At 40.7% G+C, this 11460-nt stretch overlaps 3 protein-coding genes across 4 annotated transcripts; 2 read left to right on the top strand and 1 right to left on the bottom strand.

The window, feature by feature from the left end:
• Positions 1-116: 116 nt before the first annotated feature.
• Positions 117-2707, top strand: dhrs13b.1 (dehydrogenase/reductase (SDR family) member 13b.1). Its single transcript, XM_079824283.1, has 5 exons — positions 117-795; positions 893-1011; positions 1112-1235; positions 1587-1913; positions 2023-2707. Exons 1-5 carry the CDS (start codon positions 672-674, stop codon positions 2280-2282), a joined length of 954 nt encoding a protein of 317 aa, XP_079680409.1. The 5' UTR covers positions 117-671; the 3' UTR covers positions 2283-2707.
• gemin4 (gem (nuclear organelle) associated protein 4) lies at positions 2707-6994 on the bottom strand. Its single transcript, XM_079824282.1, has 2 exons — positions 6801-6994; positions 2707-6268 (listed from the first exon to the last, which is right to left on the bottom strand). The coding sequence occupies exons 1-2, from the start codon at positions 6808-6810 to the stop codon at positions 3105-3107; spliced, it is 3174 nt and encodes a 1057-aa protein (XP_079680408.1). The 5' UTR covers positions 6811-6994; the 3' UTR covers positions 2707-3104.
• Positions 6995-7131: 137 nt separating this feature from the next.
• dhrs13b.2 (dehydrogenase/reductase (SDR family) member 13b.2) lies at positions 7132-11248 on the top strand. Of its 2 annotated transcripts, XM_079824281.1 has the most exons (8): positions 7132-7499; positions 7832-8014; positions 8098-8370; positions 8731-9060; positions 9430-9759; positions 9912-10004; positions 10473-10492; positions 10768-11248. In XM_079824281.1, exons 1-8 carry the CDS (start codon positions 7454-7456, stop codon positions 10774-10776), a joined length of 1284 nt encoding a protein of 427 aa, XP_079680407.1. In that variant the 5' UTR covers positions 7132-7453; the 3' UTR covers positions 10777-11248. The 2 variants fall into 2 exon arrangements, with proteins under 2 accessions (XP_079680407.1, XP_079680406.1); XM_079824280.1 differs by lacking the exons at positions 10473-10492; positions 10768-11248 and having other exon boundaries at positions 7360-7499; positions 9912-10164.
• The last annotated feature ends 212 nt before the right edge of the window (positions 11249-11460 follow it).

Below are 11460 nucleotides of genomic sequence, written 5' to 3'. Positions count from 1 at the left end.
GTAGTTATCACTTGCTAGACGTCCAGCGAGGAAGAGCAACAGTTATTTGGGCCTAATGGGTGGAGCTAGAATATCCAACCACACCCTAACCCTACCCACAATTCTATCCCTCCACTGCATTAGAAGTCCAGAGCTGGATGTCATTTGACTACAGTGAGCACCACTTGCTTAAAAGGGGCCTCGCAACAGAAAGGGCCTCCACTTGCCCTCGAAAAAGAGCCCCGCCATCACGGCTCGTACACACCAGGGTTGGAAATTATTGGGGCTTGGGGCAAAAATGCCTCCGAAATTAACTAAAATATGAAAATATTGAAATATTGAAACACCTGAAATATTGTTTGAATGTATGCTTTTGACCAACCTTTTCCACTTTTGATGGTTTTTTTTTTATTAAATAACAATTAAATTAAATATTTGCTTTGTTATCAACATAGCTTAATCTATTTTGTTGTAGATCACCCAAATACTGCCTCAGAAGTCTGTCCTAAATCATTGTCATGATGTAGCCTACCTTTTGTTTCCTCAATCAACAACCTAAAGTCACTACCCAACTAATCCGGTTCATCCAGTTAGTGCAATAGGTTGAGTTAGCAAGTATGGCAACCCCAGAATAGCTGTTTGGATATTGTGGGTTACTTTCGTACTCTCGTAGGCTGTATTTTACGCTGAAAATGTCGGAGTTACTGCTGATCGCGGGTGTTCTGATCGGGGTGCTGATGATATTTCGTACATATGTAAATGGAGCGCGATGCAAAAGCAAGGAAAAACTGCATGGCAAGACGGTCGTCGTTACAGGTAAAAAGCGTATTTTTTTTTTTTTTTAAGAATGTGTCAAGTCAGTATGTTTGTCAGTCGTTTAAAGCACTTCATGGGACTTTGTGACGGTGTGCAGGTAGTAACACGGGCATCGGTAGAGCCACAGCGGTGGATTTGGCGAGGAGAGGCGCGAGAGTCATTCTGGCCTGCCGTAACCAAACACGCGGCGTCGCTGCTGTTGCTATTGTGCAAAGAGTGAGAATATTGTCTTAACCCTTTACCTTGGAGTCTAAGTTACAAAATGTGTGCTATTATAGTTATACATCACGTATACTCTGTTTTTGTTTTAACACAGGAGAGTGGGAGTAAAAATGTGGTGTATATGCAGCTTGATTTGGCCAGTTTGAAATCCGTGCGCTCCTTTACAGAAACTTTTCTCAAGACCGAGAGAAGACTGGATATTCTTATCAACAATGCAGGTTAAGTTTTCTCCATTTAAAATATATATCTTTAATAGTTTTGTGGAAAGTGACACGTTGGTTTTTGATGATTATGTTGTAACATTGTGAATGTTTTTGATCAACTTAATGTATTGCTGAATAAAATGATTAATTCATATCCTTCCTTAATCTTACTAACCCCAAACCTTTATGTAGAAAGGTAGTGTATATTAATACACAATACACACATTTAGTGTGGACTCCACTGTATTTCATTCCATCTTATTCCACAGTGGTGCTGGTTTTGTAAGGAATATTTAATGAAAATCAATATTTCATATAGAAATCTATACCAAGTCCATACGTAATGCATGATATCTATATTTTTAGGAGTTTATTTGCAGGGCACTACTGAAGATGGTCTTGGTCTTATGTTCTGTGTCAATCACCTTGGTCACTTCCTCCTGACTAATTTGCTACTGGACCGATTGAAAGAGTGCGCGCCAAGCCGCATTGTCACCGTATCTTCAGGTTTACATAATTACGGTAACCTTGACTTTGACACTCTTCGCACCCACAAAGAGTTTGGAGTTGGTGAGTCTCTCTGGGATGTCTTCAGGATATATTCCCACAGCAAACTGTGCAATGTGCTCTTCACACACGAGCTTGCAAAGAGGCTGCAAGGAACCCACGTGACCTGTTACAGCCTCCACCCAGGTCCGTCTCTCTCCTATACTGCTATTTTAGCTTTATAATTCATTTTATATGTAGGCACAAATTATAGCCTACACAACTCTAGGCTAACCCAACACGTTTGCTTTTCCAGGTGTCATAAACTCAGATATGAATCGTAATATGAAAAAAATGTCTAGGAGGCTATTGAAACCCATCGCAGCTCTGTTCTTTAAGGATGTAGAGGCCGGTGCCCAGACAACTCTGCACTGTGCCGTGCAGGAGGGCATTGAAGCCCTGAGTGGCAAGTATTTCTCTAACTGTGCTGTGCAGAAAGTGAAAGCCAAGGCTCAGGACGATGCTGTAGCCAAAAAACTATGGGAAGTGAGTGAGACATTAAGTGGTCTGTCTTGAAACCACTCTGAGACTTGCATGCAGGATATGTTGTACTCACTACACACGAGTGTAATGTGATTTATAATTTTTAGCTACTATAATCATGTTTTACAGATTTATGAAAAGAACATTTAAATTGGGCTTAGCTTGTAGTACATGACTTTGTTTTAAACAGAAGATCCACATGAGTTTACTTTATATTGTTGTGATTTTCACTTGGAATAAAACATTTTATTTGGGCAGATTGGATTGTTATTATTATAGTAATGCGATGCTTGTTACCCCCAGGGAACCATTACCATAGGCAGTAAGTTTTGTGAAATACAGATATACAATCATAAAATGATCATGCTTTTTTGGAACTGTGACAGACGTAAATATTGTAAGCTCCAAAAAAAGAAATGAAAATAAATCAGAAACTCCCTGCCTTCGGGGAATTTTTCATTTGTTGTTGTCTTTGTAGGCAGGGTGTTGTTTAGGCAAATGGCCAAAATTGTTATTTTGTATCATATTATTTTACATTATCATTATCTCTATTTTGTATTAGTTAATGTATTTGGAACATAAATTAACAGTATTAACAAATTAACATTAACCTATATCGATAAATGCTATAAGAATTTTTCATTATTTATGATACCTAAAATGCATTAGCTTATGTGAACAAACTGAACCTTCGCAGAGTTCATTGCAAAGTGTTAGCAAATATCATTGAAAAGAAGTGTTGAACACAACAAATGCTTCGCACAATTATTTATTTAGTTTTTTTCTGTGACAAACCAACAAAAAAAATTAACTTGTGGTATAGCAGTCATATTGCATTGAGTTCCTGATGTGATCTCATAACTGAGTTATCTTCTGGTGTAGAACAGCTTTCATTTCTGCACACTGCAAATTGTCTGCGATTGTAGTGAAGAAGTGACGCGTGTTGAGTCCCTGCAAGGTAGTGCAGCTGTCGGGATATGCTGAGAGCACGGCCTCATAGTGGGTCAGAATCTCCAGTGCACACAGGTACAGCACCTCTGGCTGGCCAGGTATCATCACCTGCACATGGAGCACGTGACAGAAGAGCTGAGTCAACACAAACAGAACTTCCTGACTGCAAGCTCCGGAGGTTTTGGGGGATGCCGTGGTGGACTGAAGGGGAATCTTCTCTGTGACTGAGCTGACAATGCCCCTCATGGCATTGCCGTAAAGCCGTCCTGTATGCACCCAGCCTTGCGGTGGCAGCCAATCAGAACAGCTCGGACTGCAGAGCAACTGGAAGACACGCAGAAGAAACACTGATAGCCGCATCTCGCCGGCAAATGAGCGTAGGTCAAGTAACGGAAGGAAATCAACGTATTCTAAAGAGTATGGCACGTAGAGTTTGCTCGACTGTAAAAGTTCTTGTAACACTTTCAGAAGTCTTTCCCATTCCCTAGCTGTGCACCATGGGAGTAACTGACACGCAGCGACTAACAGGCCCTTACTGAACATGTTAATGTCATCTGGTTTCAGCAGGTTTAGCGAGAGAGATTCCAGCATTGCCTCTTGAACACCGTCTGACAGAGCGCAGCATTCTAACCATGCTACAAGTCCAGTACCTTGTCCATACTGAGGCAAGTCCAGGCCGGCCCACTCATGCTCAGGAAGATCACAAACTGACAACAGAGAACCTGGAACTTCATACTTGAAATGTTTTCCCCACACATCCTTCAGGTAAAAACGCACAGTCCAATCCAGTTCCTCCACTTTGCTGTAGAGCCAAGAGAGAGCTCTGGACCAAACGTCAGGTGCATTGGCCACTTCCTTCCCAACAATTATCCCCAGCGTGTGCAGTATAGATAACAGCAGGTCTTTGGACTCCATGGAGATTGGTGTCTCACCCTCTACCGGATGGTCCCAGCACCTGTTGCACTCATTCAAGAGCTGAGCTAGACAATATAAAAGCGGGAATGGAGAGCATCTCATTATCCAATGTGTCGAGTCACTCATGGTCTCCTGGCTCAGTGCGCACTGAAGAAGTCGGAGACAAAACTCTAAGTTCCTTGAGCTGGGAGATGCTGGGAGAAGGTTCGGCAGGACAAACGCATGCAAGGCTTCTTCCGGAGGGAGGAACCTCAGCTTTTCTCCCATGCATCCTGTTATGTTGAACTTCATCAGCTCAGTCAAGAATTGTAGAAACTGGTTCTCTTCTTGAAGTGAGGACAGCTTGCTCCACACCGTGTCCAGCAGGCATTTACACAGCAGGTTGTCGTTGTGAACTCCTGGTGAAGACATGAGACCTGAGAGCTGCAGGAGAATCTTGGCTATCAGAGTGTGAGCTCCAAGGTTGACAACAGCCATGTGGCAGCATCGCCGCAAAGTGGCTTGAGGGTTCTGGAAAGCCACTCGGGCGACGGCGGAGACTGCTGCATCGAGGCTGCTATTTGCACCACTCTGAATGATGCAGTTGAAGGCCAGATTGAGCTCCTCAGAGAAGCCTATAGTTACCGAACTGGGAAGAAATCCATGAAGACCTTTTCTGGAGACGGAGAGCAATTCTGAAAGTGTAGCATTTTTGTCAGGTAAGGACAAGTGGGAAAATATGTCTACAATAATATTCTTGAGCTTTCTGCAGTGCTGAACATCAGCGTCACTTTGACATTTAGCTGTAAGGGTGGAGATCAACGTCATCAAAAGGTCTTTGGTGTGAAACACACATGCATTTCTCTCTAGGCACTGAATCCATTCCGCCTCACTTAAATCTTGATTTAGCTTGGAGGCAAACAGTCCAGGAAGGCCTTCAAACCCCTCAAGATGATGGTCTAAGATGGTCATAGAAATATTTGCTACTTCTGCTGCAGAACATTCAGGAACAGTGAATGATAAAGATGCCAGTAAGCCTTTCAAAGTTACTCTCAAATTATTCAAAGTCTGTCCATTTCCAACCAGGTCTTTAGCAAGTGATGGCTGCTCCAAAGATGGCAGAACTCTATCCAGGCTATCTTTCAGATGGATCGCCATGACACTTGGGTCATTGCTGGGCATCTTCAGAAGACCCATAACCTCCCAGGAGCATATCATCTCAAGTGTGACCTGCATGGCCTGGATGAATGTCATTCCACACGGCTTGGTCTCAGCAGGAGTGAGAGCGGCAGCAAGGTCTCTCCGAGCCTCGCGTATGACCTCAATCGAGTCAAAACCATCCTTCGCTTCGTTTCTCTTTTTAAGGCTCACTATGCGGGAGATGTTTTGGAGTTGAATTTCTATGGAGAGATCAGCAGCACTGCTTAAAAGGTAGTTGGTATACAGTGTGTCCATGCAATTCGAGAGGGCAAAATGACACAACTCAGAGGACGTCAAATGCTCTTTTATTTTCCTCAGCCCCTCAAATAGGATGTACACCACACATGTAGATGTGGATTCTGGGTCAGGTTTGAATCTTTTTGATGCTAGTGGTGATGGCTCGGACGTGGACATCGTGGCGTGTGAACACTGAGCCATAAAGACCTGGTCTAAGGCATCAAGACATCCTCTCTTGCCCTTCAGTAGTTCCCACCACACCTCCAGCAGTAGCTTCACATCTGCCTCTGTGCTGCTGCTTGTCACATGATCAACCAACAGCTTGAGCTCTTTGCACCGTTCAGCTGGTTGAAAGCACAACAGAAGCTCCACATAGATGGTAGGAAAGCTCATCGACTTTACCAGCTCAAACAGCACAACGTGATTAATGTCAGGAAGGCTGTTCTGTACGGCAAACAATGGGTCTTCCTTCCATCTGACGTCGATGTCCTCTCCTTTATTCACTTCTAGGATCTTGCTCCACACAATACAGAGAATCTTCTTTTTCCAAATCCGTCTGTCTTTGGAGTCTCTGAGCGACTGTTCACATATCTCTTTGACAGCTTTAACAATCGGAGATCCAATCCGATCCCAGTCATCTTTCTTTAAAGACGACAGTGGCTCAGGTTGGCATATCTGATTGGCCAATAGGAATCCTCCCTGTAGCACAGCCGTCTTCTCACAGCTCAGCCATGACTCTGAAAAAGAGATTGCTTCTTTCAGGCACGATACATGATCTGAATTGTCTGATATTGTTTATTTGAAATAGGTGTCCAATCATTTTTTTCATCCCATTCATCTAATTTCATCCTATTTATTTTATAACTAGAATGTGTTTTGTCTCTTGCATTAAGTGAATGTCATATACAAGATGCTGATACGATACATTAATAAGCTGCTTTCAGAAATGTTCTGTCATTTTGTTTATGTGACTATAGATGAAATTGAACACTTTATGATTATTTGACGTTTCAATGATGCTGCTTAAATCAAAAGTCCAAGTCTAAAATATGATTAAAATTGCTACATCATGTCATCCTGTACTAGTGTACTTCATGCTAATTTTTAAGAATAGAAGAGTATAACCTTTAATAGTTAATAATTAGTTAAATGATGGCGTTTCACGTAACCATATAGAATTTCAACATACAACTAAAGGCGGGGAACATAAACGGTTTAGTTATATTTAATTTAACTTTTAATTTAACAAGTTAATAGAATATTTATTACCTTGATCCATAACTGCTATGCTTTCAAAGAAACGTCATCAAATTAAGTCACTCATATCCACTGAAGCCCCACGCTGAGAAAATGATCACGGCCGTTTTCAGATGTTTAGCACTGGAAATCTGAGATAAACATTAGTTTTAAATCATCTGCTCAACACGTTTGCTTTAGTTTCCAAATGAAGAGTGTGCTTCCGCGTCAACGTAGGCGGATGGAGAGAGAAAGAGGGGAGCACGAGCTCATGTTCCGCTTGCTGCGTTTCTCTAGCGCTCTCACGCGGACAGTGAGGTAATGGTTTAATTCAAATCCTTTGAATCGGTTCACCAAAAAGAATGATTCACTGACTCGTTCAGTGACACTTTCTGCAGGTCATTATCATTCACGACCGACACAACGTTTTATTATGCTTTACTGAAATGGCCATTCTTACACAATTTGTCATACACAAAATGAGGATGATACACAAAAGTTCATTCAATTCGCTAAAATACAAGTCTGTGCGTTCAGCGTGGGAATGAACGAACGATTTGTCCAGTTAAGACTGAACGAAACACAAGCAGTCGGATCAGTTTGAAGCGAAACGAAAGAGAAAGTACACGTTTGCATGGCGTTTTTAGGAAACTGGAACGATTGTCCTGAGGACGAGATTTGACATTATGTTTTGGACTTTTGGGGGTCTTATCCTAGCACTTTTATGCTTAGGTATTTATAAATGCATTTATAAATATAATAATGCTTAGGCTATATTGCTGGAGTCACCGACATATTTTGCTTTGCTTTCATTTGCTCGTATAATGCTATATTATGTCAAAATGTATATTATAAATATAAAATGATCGAATTAAACAGAAGTGTTATGTATATTCATAATATTTGGAAGGAAATAACTAGATTCGTTTAAAATCACTTTTATTTAGCTGGGTTGTTTATATTGGGAACTGTGTTAGCTATTATGCTACTATTTTCAAATCATTAAGAATTGGGTTTGTCCTGTTAGTAGTCTCTGTATTTACTGAATTGTTTATTTTGACCAGGTGTAAATGGATCAAAGTCGGCTCATGATTTTCAGTGGCTTCCTTGTCAGTTTGTGGATGAGAAAACACATATAAATGAAGAGGGCCACATAGAAACCAAGTATATCCACAGAGATGCTGTGGTTCAATTTGGTAATGTCGGTGACAGCCCTTTACATCCCACTATTACGTTCCTCATCACAGGTAAGCGGAACAGAAGTTGTAACCTTATTATTTCCTTTGCTCTTTAAATAATGTATTGTTTTCATTTGTTGTGTCTTATGTAGGCTCTAAAGTGGATATGAGGCATTACTTGGAGGGAGATGAGGATACACTACACTGTGAGATTCGCAGATACAGCTCTGGAGGGATTGTAATGCGCTGGCCTGTTAAAGGAGCACAAGATCATGACTTTTGGTTCACCTGTACGATACGCCATACACAAGGCTTATTTGTCATCACCACCTTCCTCAGACACACACCTGCGGCTCCTGCCCAAGGACAGGTGGACAATCCACAATGGATAACAGTTAATGATAGGGATCTCCTGACAACATCAGGTAACAATCAAACAAGGAGGCAAGAGAGGCAGTGCCTCTTAAAAAAATATCAATGCTTTTGTCATGTCAAATTCAAACTTGAAATGACTTGAATATGATGTGGGTTTTTTTAGTGAGCAATCAATTTGGTGAAATTAAAGGTCTTTTTTGTCTGTGATCATCATGACACATGTGCAGTGTTTACAGAGCTTTGATGACTGATGATCCGAAAGCAAGTTGACTATTTAAAAAAAACCCATAAACAACTGTGAGGACTTTTCCTCCTCATTTCAAAAAACACCACTGCAAAGGGATTCTACCTCTACTTTTTCCTCTACCATATTTTAATGTTTCATCCTCTCTTCCACATGTGTTTTCCAGCTGCAATGGTTGTTTTGACCCGGACTCCCTCCGTGGAGGTGGGATTCTTGAAGGAGCCAAACCTGCACTGTCAGTTTGCAGTGGATCATAAACTGCCTAATACAACAGTGGAGTGGAGACTGCAACGACACGGGGAGCGCAGCAAACTCTTTAGCTATTCCAGCCGCACAGGGAAGATTGAAGGTAGCGGAGTGGCTGTCAAAGCCATTGCCGCTGGAAACGCCTCCTTCAAACTTCCACCCACTAGAAAACTAAGCGAGGGCACATATATCTGCTCTGTGATGGTTCCTCCTCTCTATGGCAGCATTGATATTCCCCTTAGCCTAAGTGGTGAGATTCAATTCACATTTATTATACAGCTTTTTACAATATATTTAGTTTAAAAGCAGCTTTACAGAAAATGCATGTTTCGATTATTACAAGTGTTTCAAATATTTAAGCGTTGGAATCACACAAGGTATTCCATCCAAATCTCTGTCACCCTCATGTCGTTCCAAACCCTCTTTGGAACACAAAAGAAGATATTTTGACAAATGTCAATGTCTTTTTTCTCCATATTTGTACCACATTGACTTTTTTTTTTCTTGAGTTCCATAGAAGAAATTCATATAGGTTTGGAATGACATGAGGGCGAATAAATGAGTTTTTTAGGGTGAACTATCACTTTGTTTCTTTGTTTCTCTCTTTCAAACTCAACAGAACAACCCCGTGTGTCTCTGAACGTGGGCTCCACCTTGTCTGTAACACTTGGTACAGACCAGAAGCTAATATGTGATGCAGAGGGGTACTATCCTCTGGACGTAAGCATTGAGTGGTACCGGGAACCGTCTGGGGGCAGTCCTACGCCTTCATTCCTGAAGAATGTTCTGTACTCAAGTCATCGACTTCATCAAGATGGCACATACTCGCTCTCAGCCTTCTTCCTTCTGCAGCCTAGCATGGTGGACACTGGATATAAGTATACGTGCAGAGTTTCCCATAAATCCTTGCTCACTCCCATCCGCAAGAGCTTTAATCTCATAGTTACAGGTGAATCAGATGCAGCACAAACACAGAATTATCCACACAATTGGAAAGTCCCTAAATATCCTTTAAATTAAATATTACAAATAACCACTAGGTGGCAGGCATAATATGACCGATTTTCAGAACTCTTTAATTTACTCTTTTTTTTATCACAGAACCTGACTCTACCATGTGGTATATGACAGCCATTGGATTCATAATTTGCATGCTAGTAATTCTTTTTTATATGCTGCCTCAGTTTCTTGCAGGTAAGTCTTTTGTTTTTCATAAATCCCTTTGAGTATTGTGCATCCCTCATTTTAATAGTTTGTTGCCAAATTCAATAGCAAACACTATTTGAGCAATATGGTCACATTCGCAGGTAACATAAAAATCTTGGATTTCCACATAAAGAAAAATAAATGAATAAATAGTTTGTTGAGGCACTCATATGCACCTTATTTATAATAAATGAACGTTATTATATTACTGTATTATTTAACTTTTTACTAATTACTTAATAAATCATTTTTCTTTTTTGGAAAACATAGTTTTGATCTTAGCATCCTGCATCCCATCTCCCAATTCCAATTATTTGTCATCAATAGTGTGGCTGTCAAGTAAAGAATTAATCAAAGCAATCTGTCAATCAAAAGTTAAATGTTATCTTGAATTTTTTTTTTTTTTGTATTTACTTGTTCCAAGTCTAATATTCTTAATACGTTCTCTTGTTCTAGGACGAAAAGCAGAAAAAAAGGTGAGGGATAGCTTTAAAGAATAGAAAAATAACAATAACATTTCTCCTTACATCTTTTTGTGCAAAAGAACATGGACTCCAGCTGTATATGAGTGAGATGAATGGGCTCTCTGTGCTGTTTATGTTTGTGTATGTGTGTGTGCTGTGTGTTTTACACGTTTTTGTGTACATGTATGTGTAATTACTGGCATATGTAGAAGTGTGACGTAAGTGTGTGCGTCTATTTGCCATATGTCCAGTCTCACTAGTATGTTTATTTTGTCTCTTATGTGCAGAGGTTTTGAGAGCTCATGCCTGAGGTTTTAAAGTACGCTGTCATGGAAACAGACAACACATCCCTCCCTCGTCTGTCTCTCTCTCCCCTCATCCACGCCATCTCCTGCTGCTGCATTCGCCAAGATCAGGTGCTCTTCATGGGAAAATGAGGAGTGCGCTGTGAGATGTAATTCCAGATATCAAGGCTTATGTCCTTGTTTGCTATGGCTGATAAGGCACTGTGGCTCTCCAAAAACTGAAGAAGAATTTACTCTTTCTGGGTTGTATCGTTTTTGTCTGTAAATAATGTCAATTTGGCAAGGAATTGGAGTGCAAAGTGCATTATTGATTTTAATTATTTAGAGTTTCATTTTTTTTATTAAAATAAAATATGCCTCTGATGCTTGAAATAATGTATTTGAACTTTAATTTTATTTTGTGTAAAAGGATATAAATAAAATGTTCTGATGGCGTCAAATTGGAATATATCCATCTTCAGAGAACTTTGTGTGATGTTTGCAATGCTGTTTTCCGCTTGCGGTGAAAGCCAACACCAGTGGCGCTCTGAGGCTGGTGGGATTTTGAAGTATTCTTGGCTAAATGCTCATCTCTGGACCACACGAATCCCCCCTGTGTGGCATCTCCCTGACTCCCAGTTATCTAAACTATAAACACTTCACTGCGGAATGGCAGCTGTTCCCAAATGGCACTTG

Source organism: Gobio gobio, assembly GCF_949357685.1.
Source record: "Gobio gobio genome assembly, chromosome: 8".
NCBI lineage: Eukaryota > Metazoa > Chordata > Actinopteri > Cypriniformes > Gobionidae > Gobio > Gobio gobio.
The sequence above is the reverse complement of the archived record's forward strand: the minus strand, read 5'-3'. Positions and strand labels throughout refer to the sequence as shown.